This window comes from Oryctolagus cuniculus, chromosome 13, assembly GCF_964237555.1.
Source record: "Oryctolagus cuniculus chromosome 13, mOryCun1.1, whole genome shotgun sequence".
NCBI lineage: Eukaryota > Metazoa > Chordata > Mammalia > Lagomorpha > Leporidae > Oryctolagus > Oryctolagus cuniculus.
Window position 1 is genome coordinate 101,867,188 of NC_091444.1, and position 19,385 is coordinate 101,886,572.

Sequence of the window (19,385 nt, forward strand, 5' to 3'; positions counted from 1 at the left end):
CTGAAAAATCAATTTTTACAATATCTAAATTGAGTTTTTAACATTAAAAACATGGTTTTTAGAACTGTTTTATGAGATGTTTCATTGCTTTAAAAATGTACAGTTTGTGTGAGCATAATATTAAAAATATGCCAACTGAAATTCTCCTGCACTTGGTTGCCTCCCTTATTTTTTTCTTCTTTTTTCTTTTTCTTTTTTTTTTGACAGGCAGAGTGGACAGTGAGAGAGAGAGACAGAGAGAAAGGTCTTCCTTTTGCCGTTGGTTCACCCTCCAATGGCCGCCGCGGCCGGCGCACCGCGCTGATCCGATGGCAGGAGCCAGGAGCCAGGTGCTTTTCCTGGTCTCCCATGGGGTGCAGGGCCCAAGTACTTGGGCCATCCTCCACTGCACTCCCTGGCCACAGCAGAGGGCTGGCCTGGAAGAGGGGCAACCGGGACAGAAACCGGCGCCCTGACCGGGACTAGAACCCGGTGTGCCGGCGCCGCTAGGCGGAGGATTAGCCTAGTGAGCCGCGGCGCTGGCCGGTTGCCTCCCTTATTAGAGATCCCAACAGCTCGGTCCCCTGGCCCTCGCCTGGATGCAAAGGAAAGGAAGGATGAGGTGTGAAGGGCTGCTGGCTGGGGCAGAGAACAGGCGTGGAAGGGCAAGAGGAAAGATGGTCAGTTAGGAATGGGGGTACCAGACTACACAGTACGGCATCTCCACTTGGGCAGCCCTATTAAAGACGTTTCCAGTTTCCACTGCAAAACCAAGTCACAGAAATAATAAGAAATAACTCAGACGTCTGCCTGCTGAAAACAGTGTAGTATTCAACTCAGCCCAATCCACTGTCCCCTCCATCTCTAACCCTACCAGATGAGTGACTTCTGTAGAGGAACGTCTCTCTGGTCTCAGGCATCTTCCTGACACCATAACGTGACCCTGAGGATTAAGTGATAGTTTGACTAGTAAAGCTAAACTATTCCTGTTGTCTTTTTTTTTTTTTTTTTTTTTGACAGGCAGAGTGGACAGTGAGAGAGAGAGACAGAGAGAAAGGTCTTCCTTTGCCGTTGGTTCACCCTCCAATGGCCGCCACGGCCAGCGCGCTGCGGCCGGCGCACTGCGCTGATCCGATGGCAGGAGCCAGGTACTTCTCCTGGTCTCCCATGGGGTGCAGGGCCCAAGTACTTGGGCCATCCTCCACTGCACTCCCTGGCCACAGCAGAGAGCTGGCCTGGAAGAGGGGCAACCAGGACAGAATCCGGCGTGCCAGCGTCGCAAGGCGGAGGATTAGCCTAGTGAGCCGTGGCACTGGCCTCCTGTTGTCTTTTAATAATAAGACTTTAGATTTCCTAATTGTAGTAATCTTTCAAGGGTTGAGAAAAGGAGGCAGAAGTTCCTATTAACTATCTGACCCTGAACTTCAACGTCATTAACAATGACTTCTAGTGGGACCATCACTGCAAGTAGTGTAGTTTGACAAAAGAGCTGAGAAAAATGCATTAACCCAAGGGTCCCTAACCTATCCTCAGGGATGTGAAGCAAATTCCTTCATACTCTGCAGTCTCTGCTCCGACAAATGGGCTAAACATATTCATCAGTGGGACTCAAGTAAGCAATCCCTATTTCCCTAAACATACAATTATGTCATCATTAACACTGATGGGAAAAAATGTAAATGTTTATGACTAAAAACTGCACATATGTTCGACTACTTTGTTTTAAAACAGTAGTGAAGTACTATTGAGCAAGATGAAAAACAAAAGGAAGTTAAATAAAAAGAACAGGTGTTAGGGATCCAATTAATGGGAGACATCACAGATTTTGTTTATTATAGCATTCATGAAAAGCTATGTACTTGTTATGAAAATTCTATGACTTACTTTCTGTAGTGACACCTGTCTTGAACCAAACATGAATGGGTAGTTAGAAGTCCAACAATGACTGGACACCCCCTGCATACCTGGCTCTGCTGCCTGCCATCCTCCTTGACATGTTCGTGTGAGTCCTTCTGAGAACAAGCTACCATGCACTTTAATTTCTCATGTTCTGCAGTTCACAAGAGAAAATCATGATTTCTGTGTATCGGCAATCCCTCTGACCCTGCTCTATTTTTCCACAGCACTTAATCCTCTTCTACAATATTATGTAATTTACCTACTTATTGTATTTGGTGTTTAGTATTTGTCTCATCCCACTAGAATGAAAGTTTTGCCAGGCAGGGATTTTTGTCTATTTGGTTTCTTGAAAATATCCCAAGAACTTAGAATAGTGCCTGGGCACACAGAAGCAGATCGATAAATATCTGTCAAATGAATGAACAAATGAATTCTTCTTAAGTATTCCTCTTTAAAAAGATTAGGCAGTTTCCCTTGGATCCAAGGTAGCTTTAAGAAGGTTAAATGGCATGTTTTGACCTCTTTGGCTTAATGTTTGGTCTCAGTTTTATTATAATTAGGTGCACGGCTCTGTACAGTTTTCTGAAAACGATCCAGCAATATTCTCTTTAATGACCTGCCCCATTGACCTTCCCCACGCTGAAAGAACAGTAGGTCCTGTGCCTGAAACCAACAGTCAGTTCCACCCTGAATCCCTTAAATAATCTTCCTACTTCATTATAACTCTTTTGTTCTTTGGTCTTTGTTAATGACTTGGGCGACTTCCCATGCTGACAAATCAAATTGTGTACGTTTGACAGACTGCATATATGTGACTTAAATAAAGGTAATTAACATATGCATTACTTCAAAAACTCTTTTTCTGTGATAGGAATACTGAAAATATACTCTTAGCAACTTTCAAGTGTACAATACATTGTATGAACTAGTCACCACGATGTGCACTGGGTCTCTTGAACTTATATCTGAAATTTTATATCCTTTGATCAACTTTTCCCAATCCCTCCACTCCACTCCCCACCCCCAGCCTCTAGTTTGAGAACAGTTCTACTTTCTTAGATTCTACACAAAAATGAGATAGCATGATATTTGTCTTTCCATGGCTGCCTTATTTCACTTAACAAAATGTGCTCCAGGTTCTTTTTTTTTTTCTAAAGTTGACCAGCATTTCACTGTGTATATATATCACACTTTCTTTGTCCATTGTCTGTTGTTGGACAGTTATGCTGTTTCCTTACCTTGGCTATTGTGAGTAGTGCTGCAATGATAATGGGGGTGCAGATGTCTCTTCAACATTCTGATCTTCCTTTGGGTATATATCCAGTAGAGGGATACCTGGATTGTAAGCGCATCCTATTTAACTTTTTGAGAACTTCCATACTGTTTTTCCATAATGGTTATACTGCCTTACATTCTCACCAACAGTGTACAATGGTTGCTTTTTCTCTACATCGTTGTCAATACTTTCATTTTCTGCCTTTTTAATAATATTCTAATCGTTGTGAAGTGATATCTCATTACGGCTTTTAATTTGTATTTCCCTGGTGATTAGTGGTGTTGTATCTTTTTTTTAATGTATCTTTTGCCCATATGTAAGTAATCTTTTGAGAAATGTCTACTTGGGTCCTCCATCCAATTTTTAATTGGATTGTTTTATTATTGAGTCATGTTATTTATATATTTTGAGTACTAACTCATTACTGTATTATGGTTTGTAAATATTTCCTCATTCCAGAAATTGCTTCTTCACTCTGCTGATTTTCATTTTCTGTGCAAAGCTTTTAGTTTGAAGCAATCTCATTTATCTACTTTTCCTTTTGTTGTCTATGCTTCTGGGGTCATAGCCAAAAAAAATCATTGGCCAAACCAATGCCAAGGAGCTTTCCCCACTTTCTTCTAGTAGTTTGAGTTTCAGGTATAATATTTAAGCCATTAATACATTTTGAGTTGATGTTTGTATAAGGTGTGAAATGGTCCAATTTTATTCTTCTGTATGTGAATATTCAGGTTCCCCAACACCCAGATAAAAGGTATTCTTCTCTATGCATTTTTTTCTGAAAAAATTCTATTATCAGTATCTATAGTTACATTCTTTCAAGTTCCCCCTTCTATTCATAACCATTTTCCTCAGATGTACAGTTAATATGCATTTTATTTCATTTTACTCTTTAAAATTCTCAATCACAACACTGTATGTTTGCCTCTGTGTAGAGCTACCTTCATTCTTGTAGAAATCAACATTAGTTCTGAAGAGTCTTCTAAAACTGTTTTTAAAGTGGTGGTACAAAATATCCTTTTTTTTTTCCTTTTTAAAGGCTAAAGGCTAAGTTGTCTTTTTGAGACTTCTCAGATTTCTTCCAACTATGCAGTCATTTATATATTTTTATTTACTTTTTTTTCTTTGAAAGGCAGAGGAGTCCGAGAAACAGAAATAGATCTTCTATCAACTGGTTCACCTCCCAAATGTCTGAAACAGCTGGGCCTCAGCCAGGTTGACACCATGAGCCCAGAACGCAGTCTAGGTCTTCTGAACGAGTGGCAGGGACCCAAGTCCCTGAGCTGTCATCTGCTGCCTTCCGGGGTGTGCATTACCAGGAAGCTGGGACTGAAAGCAGAGCTAAGGCCTGAACACTGGCACTTGATATGGGATGAGGACGTCCCAAGCAGTAACTTAACTACTGGGCCGAACACCTGCCCCATCTATAGTTGTCATTTTTAACTTGAGACAGTCCTCTGAAACGTTTCTTTGAAAGAGGTTACCCTGCTGTTTAAATATCTTCCAGGGACAACTATAGCATACAGTTTTACCTTAAAGAACTTCTCCTCTCCCTACCCCCATTTCTACCACTTCTTAATTCGTCTAATACAAAATGTGCATATTGAAGGGTATAACACCTTGAGAGTTCTACAAATTAATTGTGTACAATTTCCTTGTGTACAATTTCCTCTAGACCTAAAGGAAATGCTGTAGTCATTACCTCTTGGTTCCATATACTACATTATTTTTGTTTGTTTCAAGAGTTTTTTTTTTGTTTTGCTGTGGTTTAATTCTACCAGCCATGTAATGGTATCTTATCTCCTTGCTCTTCGTTTTCCGCAGCAGAGACACTTAATCCAGAAGATATGTTCTGGACCTTTTCTGTCTCCAGAGCTCTAAGATGTATCATCATGTGTCTCCACATTCATGTGCAGTCTAGAGCCTTTTCTGTTCCAGAGCTACCCAATTCTAATCCAGAACTTAGGTTGTTTTAGATAAAGTCATCCACCAACTTCTGTTTCGTTCTCTTTGGATTTTGCCGAATCATGTCCAAGACTCCTGCCTCCCCAGTCTTTCTTCTTTGGCTCACAGAACCCAGACAATCTACTGATCCCCCATGCAATGGGACTGCAGTGTGACGGTTGATCCCCGATACCTCATGTAGGAAGGGCTGCAACATTTTCAACTTTTGTGCTCCCTACTGGGTCAGGTTTGGGTTATGAGTTCCATCTCTATCCACTTCCAAGCACTTCCAGAAACTTCTCTCTGTGGGAGTATCTACTGTATATCTATTCTAAAAATGGGGATTTTCAGATAAGCTCATCACGATAACAGGAGTTAGTCACAGTTCCTATCACAAAATTGCCAGAATTTAGCATGAGAGAAAATGTATGGAACAACCATTTATGAAATAAATATGATAAAAAGTTGGTGGGTGGTCAGTGACCATGGGAACCCGTGAGGAAGAAAGGGCAAATGGGGAATGGATGAAGGGTGGAGAGAGAAAGGACTTTCCTGGCCAAAGAAGCATCCAAGTGGGGTAACTTTAGTGTTTACAGAACATCCTACCTAGAGAAGAAGGAGTATATAAGAATTATATCATTCAAAATGCTGTAAATTGTGAGAACATTAATAGAAATATTAAACGTGTACCAAAATACTCATAAAAATATACTTCTGCTTATAATTTTTTCTGAGTATTTATACTTCCTTTATTCTTTGGAATCTTGCCCTGGCAGAGCCCTGGTTATGATTTTATGGTTGCTCAAGTAAAATAGAAGTCAAACACAGGATTTGTCAGGAAAAATAAAGGGAAGGTAGGGAGGGATGAAGAGTGGGTAGGGGGAAGATCTTTGTTTTCACTTCCTTTTCCCCCCAGAATTTAAGCTCAGGAGACACATGGTTCACCACCTTTCTGAGGGAAAAGCAGCTCTCATTTGTCATCTGGAACATGGCAGCAATCATTCTCCAGTTAGATCTAAATGACTGAATTGCAAGGTGAACTGTGTTGGTGACTAACTCATTTTCCTTCACCTCCAGCACCCTCTTTTCCCAAGATCAAGCAATTTTCTTGTGTAATGAACTGTATCTGCTATCAAGTGGCCTGGAAATTAAGAGGTCCAAAGCGTCTTCCAAGTCCCCGTTTCCTGTGTGGTATCATGATGTCTTTTGTTGCTACATCACTGATCTGTTTTCCAAGGCTATATAAAGGAACAGTGCAACAATGAATGGAACTGCAGAACAATTTGATACATGGGGGAAGGGCTTCGATTGATTTTGAATGATTCAGGGAATAGTTTTCTAGCTAATGGGTTGTCAAATTCTTTGCATCAAATGTTTTTGTCTGGTTGATTGCCTTTAGGTCAGTTCTGGAAGGGGAGCGACAGTGACATGCTATTTCAGTGAAACGAGGGTGTGCTCTGCAATGAACATCAGCCTCCAAAAAGGATCACAGTGGTTTGATTTGTGCCTGGAAAAAGTTTTCAAGGGCAGAACAAAATGTAAGTAAACTAGATAATAAGGAAAAAATATATAACAGAATTCAAGCTTTACATTTTCTTGATTTACCATGACTTCCATAGACACTGGAAATTAGAGGGAAGAATAATTATTATTTGATCAGCTCAGAAACTATTTTTCATATAATCAACATTTAAAATCTTTTTTAGCAGATACTATCTGAGCAATTTCACCTACTAACGATTTCTGCTATGTTACAATAAACATTTGCTGTTTTACACATTCATATTTTTTACTTACCAAAAATCTTACAAATTATATAATGAAAATATCTGCCAGAAAACCTTCCACGTTTTTATGACATTAAAGAAAGTAACATAGATACTTATTGGTGACTTTACCAATCAAAAGCACAAAATCAAATGGGTGTTCAGGAAACAAGCTGAGCAAGTATAGAGAAAAATTTCTTATTTAATGATAGCAGTCAATTCAATATAAAACAAATAACAAAACTCCACATTTATGACATTAGACTAATATAAATTGTTAGCTTTAACAGCAAACATGTTGACATGTTGATTCCAAATATGTATGCTTTACATATGATTTAAGCTGGTAATGACTTTATCTATAATCAAAATATGGCTACTCATGGTAAAACTACCCATTACCTAAACCTTTATAGCAACGATATAAAGCAATACCAATTTAGGAATAGAATAATTTGGCTCATTGTGGGCATGCTTTATGATCTGTAGGAACACTTTGCAAATTAACCTAGAAAGAAAAATGTGATTAAACTAAATTGCATCTGACAGTTAACATGTCGGCCAAAGTCTAGGTAGATAATTTCAGTGACAAAATTTGTCATAAAACCAAAGGAGTTGTTTACAAAAACCTTTAGAAAGCAAACATTTTTCTAAGTGTGTCAGGGTGACTTTAACATGAAAGAGCTTGACCAGGTCTCACACTCCAGAGTAAGAATGATCACTGATTTAATCCTGCATGGAGTTTGTTGCACAGTTATATGTTTTTGATTAGTCCTTTTAAATGTTTCCCCAAATACCTGCACTGTTTTTCAAACATTGAGAAATTCATGTGTTTCCAGTCATTGTGAATAAGCTACCAGTTCTGAAAAATGTGTAATCGCAGTGAGACAAATGGTCAGATACCTCTAGTGGATTTACACACTGGAGCAATCCTTTTCAAAAGTAAGAGGACACATATTTAAAAACACACAACCATTTTCCTTCCCACTGACTGAAGTAATTCCAGTTTGGAGAATATTTCCCTAAGACATTATAAAAAATAAACAAAAAGTATATCATAACACTCCTTAGTCTTTGTAAAACAACAACAAAGGTAAGTAATTTAAATACATGTTCAATATGAAACTGGTTTAGTAAATATGTAGGATATCAATTTAAGGGACATATGGTGACGTATTAAAGGACAAATGTAAAGGCTGTGTATCTACATAGGAAAATGTGTATAATGTTAAGTGAAACCAGCAGACCATTACATTATATGCTGCTCTCATGTATATGGCAAAAACTAAATGTCATTATAATTCATAGCTATAAAAAAGTATTAAAATCATTACCAAGTAACACAACAGGGGTAGGAATGCGGATGAGAAGACCGCTACTGGGTTATACTGTACAATCTGTACCGAGTAACACAGCTGGGGATAGGAATGTGGATGAGAAGACCTTTACTGGGTTATACTGTACAATCTGTACCGAGTAACACAGCTGGGGGTAGGAGTATGGATGAGAAGACCATTACTGGGTTATACTGTACAATCTGTACCGAGTAACACAGCTGGGGGTAGGAGTATGGATGAGAGACCTTTACTGGGATATACTGTACAATCTGTACCGAGTAACACAGCTGGGGGTAGGAGTATGGATGAGATATTTACTGGGTTATACTGTACAGTCTGTACCGAGTAACACAAATGGGGGTAGGAATGTGGAGAGGAGCTTTACTGGGTTATACTGTACAACCTTGTTTGGTGGATGCAAACTGAACTTTCCCCTTGGAACTCTTCCTTCCTTCACACACAGCAGTATTCCCTGGCAGACAGTGATAGAGATGCAGAAACAGAGGCAAGACAAAGAGAGGCACTACCAAAATTTCTAAAGGTGAGTTCCCAATCCTTCACTTGTGAGACTGGGCTGCATTCCTACTCCAGGGGTCTACAGAAAAAAAAAAAAAATACGAAAACACACCAACCTTCCATCTGCACTACAAATTCCTATCTTCATGCTTGCATTAGTTTGAATTGGTCACATACAAACTAAGAAAAACAGAACTAAGGCAGTTTTTATGCTTCTTTCATAGTCTGTAATTTTAATAGAGAATCTATGTAAGAATGGCAAGTGCCACAGGACATCTAATTGCACTGCAAATATTGCATTATTCATTGGTAGGAAGTAGACTTAATATGGAAGCAGTTCCTTAAATACAACAACTGATGAAAGCCAATATTATTTCCAGACAATATTCACACTCGTGCTAAACAAATAAAATGTTTTCATCATCTCTTTTTACCCTTTCCTTCAAAATAATTCCACATCTTCCTGAAATGAAATTTTCAGGGATAAAAGTTATCTTTGTCTTTTAGCCTTGAAAAGAAAAGCACTGTAAAAATTCAAGTGGATTATTCCCTTCGTACCAGACTCTGCCTCAGAATGTTCCACTGCTGTTTTTCATTTATGGTTTACCACGGGCCAGGTATCACATAAAACACTTCCCATGCAATCTTCCATTAGCTCCTCACAAGGCCTCCGTGCTGGGATGATTCAGCAACGGCGGGAACTTTACCTCTTTTCCATAATGACTGAGTATACTTCCCATTAGACAGGCATCACTTCCCATATCAGAAATGCACAGACCACGAGCTCAGACCAGGGGAAGGGGAGTGCAGATGTAAAAACAATATATAAGTGATAGCTGCCTTAGCAGTAGTGTGTACCAAGGGTTCTGGAGTATGTGAGGGGATTGCTAGTTAGTGGGGCTGGTTGTCTAATTCCTAAGAATCTTGATACAGCTGAACAGGTGTTGAGATGACCTGAAATTCAGAGAAAGAAAACTAAGCTACTTTCTTGGAAATATGTAAGGTAATCAAAGAAGTATATTCAGAATAATCTGAATGGGGAAGATGTTAGTTTTTGTGTGCTGGGCTGTACAGTAACAAATGTAATAGTGAAAGAAATGACAAGTATTAAGGGATACATTGGGGATTCCTTTATGTATGAATTCTTATGTCATACAATTTTCATGGACTACCATGTAATAAAGCAGTATTAGGAGCTGGAAAGACCACAACAAAAATACATATCGTGTGACAATTGCATTAATGTAAACATGGGAAATATTATTTATACTTTATATATATATTTTTTTTTTTGAGAAGCAGAGACAGATGGGGAGAGTGTTCTTTCACTGACTCACTCCTGAAATGCCCACAACAAACAGCCCAGGCTGAGCTGGTGCCAAAGCCAGGCACACAGTCTAGGTATCCCACGTGGCTGCCAGGGACACAAGCACTTCAGCCATCAGTACTGCATCCCAGTGTTTGTATCGGCAGCAGAATAAGGAGCCAGAGCCAGAAACTGAATACAGTATTTTTTTTTTTTTGATTTATTTATTCATTTGAAAGGCAGAGTTACAGAGGCAGAGAGAGAAACAGAAGTCTTCCATCCACTGGTTCAGTTCCCAGATGGCCATAACGGTCAGGGCTGTGTTGATCCGAAGCCATGAGCAAGGAAATTTTTCCGGATTGCCCACATGGGTGCAGGGGCCCAAGGATGTGGGCCATCTTCTGCTTTCCCAGGCCACAGCACAGGATCAAAGTGGAGCAGCTGGGACTTGAAATGGAGCCCATATGGGATGTCGGCACTCCAGGCAACGGCCTTACCTGCTACGCCACACCATCAGCCCCCAGGTACTCTTCATATGCTCCTTTGCTTGGTAGTCTTTTGCTTTAGTGTTTAAACAAAATGTATGTTTGTTTGAGAGGTAAAAAGACAAGTCTTCTACTGCTTCACTCCCTGAATCCCCACAATGGCCAGTCAGAACTGGGTTGAAACTAGGAGCCAGAAACTACCACAGGTGACACAGATACCAAATTGCTTGAGCCATCATTGCTACTTCACAGGGAATAATCCACTTGAATTTTTACACAATGCCTTTCTTTTCAAAGCTAAAAGACAAAGATAATGTCTATCCTTGAAAATCTCATTTCAGGAAGATGTGGAATGATTTGAAGAAAGGGTAGAAAGAAGAGATGAAGTGAACATTTTATTTGTCTAGCATGAGTGTGAACAGTCTAGAAATAGCACTGGCGTTCATCAGTGCTGTATTTAAGGAACTGCTTCCACAATAAGTCTATTTCCTAAATAACACTATTTGCAACGCAGTTAGATATCCTGTGGCACTTGCTATTCTTACAGATTCTCTATTAAAATTACAGATTATGAAAGAAGCATGAAAACTGCCTTAGTTTTATCGCAGGAAGCTGGAATCAGGAGCCACTCCAATGTGGGATGCAGGCATCCTTACTAATGTTCTAACTGGTGGGACAAATGCCTGTCCTATATTGCTTAATTTTTAACAGCACTATGGCACTATTTAATCCAAATTGGAAATGTTATATATATATTTTTAATTATTCACCTATTTCAAAGTCAGAGTTACAAACAGGCAGAGATGTTCTACCCATTGACTTACTCCCCAGATGGTCCCAACAGCCAGGGCTGGTCCAGGCAAAAGCCAGGTGCTTCATCCAGGTCTCCTACATGGGTGGCAGGGGCTGAAACACTAGGGCCATCATCTGCTGTTTTCCTCAGACCATCAGCAGGAAGCTGGATGGGAAGCAGAGGATCTGGGACATGAACCAGCACCACACAGGATGCTGCACAGGCAGTGGTCACCTGCTCTGCCACAATGCTGGCCCCGGAAACATTCTTCACATGTGTTCATTTGGATAGCCTGACCCACTGCTTTTCCTTATTTCTCCTTCTTGATTATTCCCGGGGGTGGTGGTGGGGGTAGTGGAGCTCAAAAGTGTTCTTACTGCTTACTGTCCTGCTCACTCTTCCTTTCCCCTCACGGGAAAGAAAAGTTAACCTGTGTAATCTGTATAACATGGCTTCCAGTTGCTCTACATGGAACATCCCCAATCTTGTGTCTTCAGAAAACCTGGCTCTTGCTTGCCCACCTCTTTAGCCTCATCTGAAACAGGCATACCTTTAATTAAATGATTCTGTTCTGTTGGACTTGCATTTTGAAGACACCATGTTTTCATCCTGAGGTTTTCACATAAACATTGATTTCTGCTTTAATATTTCTTTTTCTCTTTCTTCCCCTGACTTCTCCAGGGAAAGCTGCCCTGACTCTGGGCTGGTATAGCTAGCTCTCAGGCTCACCACAGCCTGCACACTGTTTCACAAACCTGCAAGCTTCTTGAGATCAGGGATTGCATATAAATTAAAAATGAACAAATTAAGAAAAACCTCTCGATCAAAACATGCATGTGTTAGTAGACATTAGAGTGACCCCCACAATGACATCCACGTCCTTAGCCTGAACATGTTAGGTTCTACGACAAAAGGGAATTAAGGTCGCAGGTGGAATTAAATGAGCTGATCAGCTAACCTTGAAACAAGATGTCCTGAACTATCTGGGTGGGCCCAATTTAATCTCATGGGTCCTCCTACGTGGAACCATGAGGAGATGACATACACAGGACTCTGCTGGGTGCTGCTGGCTCTGGATGTGGAGAAAGAGGCTCGAGAGACAAGGAACACGAGCAGCCTCCAGAAGACGGAAAAGATGAAGAAGCAAATTCTTCCCTTCCTCCAAAAACTCAATGGCTAGCCTCATAAAGCTCACTTTGGACATCTGACTTCCAGACTTACGAGTAATTTATGTTGTTTCAATATACTAAGTTTGTGGTAATGTTTTACAGTGTCAATGGGAAACTAATACATACCGACATGAACAGGACTTTGTCCACATGATAGAAAATACTACACAAAATGTTTCTCTCTATAAACAGATTTCCAAGTAGGATGTGTGGGGTTGGCTGTGGTATTCCAGATTTCCAAGTAGGATGTGTGGGGTTGGCTGTGGTATTCCAGATTTCCAAGTAGGATGTGTGGGGTTGGCTATGGTATTCCAGTGTCAGGAACCCAAGCTCTTACTGCTCTGCCTTCCTTAAGAGCTCTAGCTAGCAGCTCTGATTTCAACCAGCAGGAAGAAGGGCAAGGATGGTGAATCACCTCCTTCTGAAGAACTTCCTCAATGTGGCACACACCACTTCACCTTCTATCTCAGTGGCCAGAACTGAGCAGCACTGTATACCTAGGCACGTGCAAGAAGGGAAACAGGTCATCATTGCAATGGGCTGTGACAGACATGGATGTTTCTGTAAATGAAAAGGGGAAGGGACACACTGAAGATGAACTGTCTCTAACTTAATACTATAGTACTGTGATTGCTCCCCACCCCCACTCATTGTTTCAAGTACGAAAGTAATCTTACCTAGATTTTTAGATCAATTGGAGATCGTTTCAGGCAGGTTTTTATTATTTATTTATTTATTTATTATTTGAAAGTCAGAGTTACACAGAAAGAAGAGAGGCAGAAAGAGGTCTTCCATCCGCTGGTTCCCTCTCTTGATGGCCGCAACAGCCGGAGCTAAGCCAATCCGAAGCCAGGAGCTTCTTCTAGGTCTCCCATGTGGGTGCAGGGGCCCAAGGACTTGGGCCATCTTCTGCTGCTTTCCCAGGCCATAGCAGAGAGGTGGATAGGAAGTGGAGCAGCCAGGTCTCGGAACCAGCGCCCATATGGGATGCTGGCACTTCAGGCCAGGGTGTTAACCTCCTGCTGCACCACAGCGCCAACCCCTCTAGCAGATTTTTAGATTAGAGAAGGATCCTTGATTCCACAGATATTGAATTACAGATTAAAAATACTTCAACAGTAATTGCCAACATGTTTGCCAGATTTTGCACACATTAGTATATATTCAACAAATGACACATTTACATCCCAGATTTTCATACTGTAATGAACAGAAATAGAATTTTGGTGAATAAGATTAAAATATACTTTTAAAAAATCCTTTGTGTATACTACTCAGTGTCCTGGCAGGAAGCAGATGGCATACTCAAAGGGCCAACTGAAGGGAGTTTAATGAAGAGACTATTTACAGAGGCCTGGGCAGGTTTTAAAGGAGGTAATGATAAAGCGTCCAACCTTCCAGCCCTAGGCCTGGAGGCACAAAGGAAGACGCAGTGTCTAGAACTTAGTAAGACCTGTAGCCAGGGGACAGAGTACCTGAGAGGCTCCTCAGGACTTTGGTAGAGGAACGAAAGCATGGCGAAAGGCAAGCAGGAGTGAGGATGGAATGAACATCCTGACTCATCTCTCCTTCTTTTGATCATTTGTCAATACCTCCAAATTGCTGGAAACCAAACAGAAAGCAGAGGGCAACAGATGGCGGGTGATGCAGTCCACAGAGGCCAGCCCCTCCAAGTGTGGAGAGGCAGAGGACAGACTTGAAGGGAGAATCCCAAGCGTAAAATGAAGATGCAAACCATTCTGAATAGTTGGAAGGATTCAAAAATCTTGAGGAAAAGAAGAAAATGATCCAAACACGGTTGTGTCAGACCAGAGACAAAGACAGGGGGAGAGAATGACTGAAAAATAAACAGCGGGAGGGACACAATGTTTGATCTATTTATGTAAGTAAGATAAAAAGACAGAGCAGAGAGGTAGAAGCATAAGGTATGAAGACAAAGGAGGGTTCTGACCCGGGATCTGAAGTGTTGTGGACATAATCAACCATAGGTTATTTCTCATCATTCAAGTGTGTTTAACACAATGGCAGAGCATGTGAAGTCTGTTTTTGAGGGAAAATATTTGAAATATATATTCTGCAAGGATGGAACAGTGGTGGTGATTGTCATCTGGGGATCTATGGATTACAGAAGGCCAGGACTATAGGTCAAAGAAACAGCCATACTCTGTAACTGAACCAGCCAGCTGCTAAAGGAAATCAAGATGCCAAAAGAAAAAAACACACGGACACAAAGGGGAAACCGGATATCAGATCCCTGATATGAGTAAACATTTTAAATTCACTTAAATCCAAAATACCCATGCTGTTTTCTGGATTGCAAATTATCTACCTATAGTTCAACATATTAAAAAATACTACCCATGTTCATTTGTAGTATCAATAATAGAAACTCTATCTTCTCCAGAGACAGAGTTTGAAAGGAATCCATTTTAACTGTTCTGACTTTTACAGGAAGAAATAGTATCAGCTTTATTTCTTGGATGTTCATTAACATTTTGAAAACACTTTTCTCTACATGTATTCACACTTACATCTCTCTATATTAGACATGTTCTTGGAAAATTGCTCATGTGTTAACATTTTCATTGACTTATTAAAAATAGGAGCCTCATTCCCCAGAGAAGGAAAAACAATTTTGCAGAGCAATATGTAATAAAATCACACGGAGGTATGAAGAAAACATTTGTCCCTTTTGTCACCTCCCAGGAGGCTTTATTGGAAAAGCTGGCACAGGTCCTGAGGACAACTGTTGGTTCTGCATCACCCTGGAGTCATGTTTCCTTCCTCAGTGACTGCAGAACTTGGTGAAACTGCAGTCACTTGAGAATGTTACAGTGTATGAATCAAATACTCAATTTGTTATGTATAGTTATCAGAGGATTTTACAAAATCAAAGTTTGGTATTAGATTTGGGCAACCAACATTTTGTGTGTTTATTTCTAAAATATGTAAGGGGCTGGCACTGTGGATTAGCAGGTTAAGTCATCACCTGCAACACCGACATCCCATACAAATGTTGGTCCAGTTCCAGTCCAGCTCCCTGCTGGTGTGCCTGGGAAGGCAGAGGAGGACAGCCTAAGTCTTTAGGGCCCTGCAACCACATGCGATCCCAGCATGAAGCTCCTGGCTTCAACCTGGCCCAGCCTCAGACGTTGTGGCCATGTGGGGAGTGAACCAGTGGATGGAGGATCGATCTGTCTCTCCATCTCTATGTAACCCTGCCTTTCAAATAAATATATAAAATAGTATATAGACTTCATCGTTTGGGGAAAATGATTATGGAGAAATAAAATCAAGAGCAATTAGACTGGATATGAATGACACATTCATGATCCCAACTGTTCTGAAGAACTCATGTGATAAAGGTACATTAATCATTTTATTGCCAAGAAAAGGTTCAGAACAGAAATTTATGAACCATAAGGCATCTACCACGTGGCAAGGTACTCTACTAGGTGCTAAGGACATAGAAGTAAACGAGAAAAAAACTTACTGAAAACTTTGGACAGGTACCACGCAGTTAAATAAAGTCTGGCCCAAACTAACTAAACCAGTAAACACTAAAGTAAAAAAGACGATGACTTCTACTCAGTTTGTCTCCTCACTTTGTCCATGATTTCAAGGTGATGATGACGACAGAAAGAAATTTGCTTGGGGAGGCACAGGCCAGAAAGAGAAAACGGCACGTGTAAGAAATTTAAGGGTCGGTAAAGCATGTGCTAGTTATAAAATATCTTTTGATTTTCTGGCTAGGAATCAAGGTGGGTGTAAAAAAAAAGTTGGGGGAGGGGAGTGGGCAAATACTGGCAAAAGGAGTCTGTGACATGATTCGGAAGGCAACGTTAGAACACTACAGAGGTCTTAAAGAGGGGCGTGTGTGTGTGGGGGGGTGGTTATCACTGATCTAGGCGCAGAGGGGACACTTCCAGCTGACATGGTGTCGAGGAAAGTGAGGACTGCCTGTCCCTAAAACCGTAATAAGGGCTCCGGCTTTGACACTGATGGCTCTACCCAGCTACACAGATATAATGCATAGCAGGGAATTACTTACAGTCCGTGTGCACGCACCAAGAAATAACGCATTTACCTGGGAGAGAAAGTTCTCATCTGTATTCAGGATTAAACTTTCTCATTCTAAGCCACCAGGCTTTGGCTCTAAGGGTATTTCTGCTGCAAGGTTTAAAGAAGTGATCCATGAAATCTTCTAAAATTCTGGAGAGTGCTGAAGAGATAATTTTCACATAACAAAAAATAAAAAAAAAATCCTGTCGTGGGCATGGCCAACAAATTCTAGGCACAAACTAACTGAACACCTACTACGCGACCCAGCACAACGCTGGCTGGACGCGACTTCTAACACGGTCGCGCGACTCCTCCCTCGCGGTCCGCACAAAGCCGGCGCGGCTGCAGGCGGCAGGAAGAGTCAGCCAACTCCGAATCCGGGGTGCCGGAGGTGCCTCCCGGCGGGGCGTCGCGTGCCCAGGGTCTTTCGGGGACCCCCGAACTCGCGCAGCGGCGGCGAGAGCCTGCCGGGCGGCCACGGCCCGCGGCTGCCGCCCACGGCGAGTGCGAGGGGACGGCAGGTGACGGCCCGGCGCCCCTGAGGAAGTGAGGCCGGCGCGGGGCGGCTCCTCCTCACCCCGCTTTCCTGCCCGGCGCGCCCGCGAGCGGAACTCGGCGCCCCGGGCCACGCGGGGGCCGGCGGCCCAGGTAGCCTCCCGGGCGGCGCCGCGGGTCCACGCCGCGCGGGGCCGGGCCCCCACCGCGCACCCGGAGCGCGCCCCGAGGACGGGCGCGGGGGTCCCGCGGGGGGACGCGAGCCTGCCCCGGGCGGCCACGGCGGGTGTGGCCAGCGCCGCGCGGCAGCTCGCCAAGGCGCCTCCGACTTTTTACCTTTCCCGCTCCCACACACAGCTCGTCGCCCTCGTGACCACCCCCCCCCACAAGCCCGCGCCCCGTCCCCACGCACCCCCGCCACCCCCCACCACACCTGAGGAAAAGTTCTTTTCCCTCGCCCCTCGCATTCAAACTCCACGGCGTCCGCGGTGGCCGCAAACCATCCCGTCCCTAGCAACGAGGTTCCGGCCGTAGAGCGAGCGCCTCTAGGTGTAAGGAAGGTGATGTCGTAAAGCCGCGAGTGTCGTAAACCAGGTGCGGTGGGGAGGGGGAGGGGGAGGGGTGGAGGCGGAGGGGTTGGTGGGGGGGGAAGGGGGAGGGAGGGAGGGGGAGGAGGTGACTCGAGCATTTAGACACAAGCGAGAGGATCATGGCGGATGGCCCCAGGTGTAAGCGCAGAAAGCAGGCGAACCCGCGGCGCAATAACGGTGAGCGGCGGAGGGGCCCGGGGAGCGGCGGAGTCCGGGGGAGCCGGGCGGCCGGGGGGCGCCCCCGGGGGGGAGGGGGGCGCGCCGGGCCGGGGGCGGCCGGGGCAGGGACGGGCAAAGTGGAGTGGGAAAGTAGAAAGTAGTGCTCTCTGCCCCCCTCCGCTGCCGGCGCGGCGCCGCGGCCGCTCGCCCTGAACCGTTATGTCTCTTACCTGGGCTCTCTCCGCCTAGCGGCTCCCGCCGCCCCTGCCGCCCGCCGGGACCGTTAGCCGCCGCCGCCGCCGCCGCCGCATCCCCGGCGCGGGGCGGGCGGCCACTTTTCGGGTCGCGGCGGGAGCGGCTGTTGCTTCTCGCCGCACTTTTCTGCCCACTCTGCGGCCCCTCGGCGCCTCCCCCCTCCTTCTCCCCAGCCCTCGCGGCGCCCCTGCTCCCCCAGCGCCCGGGCCCCCCGGGGCAGCCGAGCAACAAACTTGTGCCCGGCGCTGGCCGCGCCGCGCGGCTTCCGCGGCCGGCGCTCGGGCCGGGCCGGGCCGGGCGTTGCGGGCGGCGGCGGCGGCGGCGGCGGCGGGACGGGCGGCCGCGGGCTGCGTGTCGTCCGTGCGCGCGTGTGCGCGGGCGCCGGCGGTGCGCGGCCGGGCGGCGGTAAAGTTGGGAGCGGCGCGCTGGCGGCATTGGGGCGGGGGGTGCTGGTGGTCCCTCAACGCCCCCTCCTCGCCGCGGCGCGTTCGGGCCCCTCCCCGAAGCCTGGAGCTCCGGGGCAGGAGCCCCCCGAGAGGGAGGTCCCCACGGTGCGGGGGAGCCGGCGAGGGGGCACCGGGCAGCTGCTTGCTGCGGGGGGAGCCCTGTGTGTGTGTGTGTGTGTGTGTGTGTGGCGGGCGTGTTGGTGGAGTTGTTACCTGGGCTTCGGGACCGGGGAGCCCCGCACACAGCTCGGGTCCCCCTCTCCTCCCGGGGACGCCGCCCCCACCCCCCACCCCCGGGGGGGGGTGCCTTGGGAGTGGGGGCGGCTGGGCTGTGTGTGCGTTCGCCCCCGGGGCTTTTTTCATTTTTTTTTTTCTCTTTCGGTTTTTTTTTTTTTTGGGGGGGGGGGGAGCGGGAGTTGTTACCTGGGCCGGACGCACGGAGCGCGGAAGCCGGAGACCGGCGGGGGGGGGGCTCGCTGGGGGGGCATCTCCGGCGGGGGAGGGGGCGGGCGGACCCACGGACGCCCGGGTCCGCCCGCCGCAGTGTGTGTGGATGCATGGGTGCCGGTGCGCCAGGGCAGCGCGCACCCCCGGGAGCATGTGGCGGCGGCCGCCCGCGCGGGTGGCAGTTGCGGGAGACGCTGGAAATCGCCGGCGGCCCCGGCTGGGCGCGGGGTCCGCCGCGTGGTATTGTCTGCGCGGGGCCCCGCGGCCCCCGCCGGGTACCTGTTTGTCTCGGAATGGGCGGCGACGGCCGTGCTGCGGCCGCGGCTATATAAGGAGTGACGCGCGCACGGCTCGGACCCGCCGGGGCCGCTCGGGCTCCTGCGTTATTTTTAAAAGGAGTTGTTGGCTTTTCTTATTAATTTTTTTTCTTTTTCCTTCCAAGCCAGGGATGGGAGAGTTGG

At 45.2% G+C, this 19,385-nt stretch overlaps 2 protein-coding genes across 9 annotated transcripts in view; one reads left to right on the forward strand and one right to left on the reverse strand.

The window, feature by feature from the left end:
- LOC127483600 (alanine and proline-rich secreted protein Apa-like) overlaps positions 1–18,333 on the reverse strand; it is a 66,323-nt gene extending 47,990 nt beyond the window's left edge. Inside the window, exon 1 of one of the 2 annotated variants that reach the window (XR_011381726.1) lies at positions 18,007–18,333. Coding sequence is in view for 1 of the 2 variants with exons in the window: in XM_070056088.1 (XP_069912189.1) it covers positions 16,894–17,715 (822 nt within the window). In the remaining variant the exon portion in view is untranslated. Of the gene's footprint in view, positions 1–1,943 lie in introns of both variants that reach the window. The other variant, XM_070056088.1, reaches the window with a different exon arrangement.
- ZEB1 (zinc finger E-box binding homeobox 1) overlaps positions 17,490–19,385 on the forward strand; it is a 184,588-nt gene continuing 182,692 nt past the window's right edge. For 3 of the 7 annotated variants that reach the window (XM_051821676.2, XM_051821677.2, XM_051821680.2), the window contains exon 1: positions 17,676–17,794. In XM_051821676.2, coding sequence (XP_051677636.2) covers positions 17,737–17,794 — 58 coding nt within the window. In that variant the 5' untranslated portion in view covers positions 17,676–17,736. Of the gene's footprint in view, positions 17,622–17,675; positions 17,795–19,385 lie in introns of those variants that run through there. The other 4 variants (XM_070056087.1, XM_070056086.1, XM_070056083.1 and 1 more) reach the window with 3 other exon arrangements.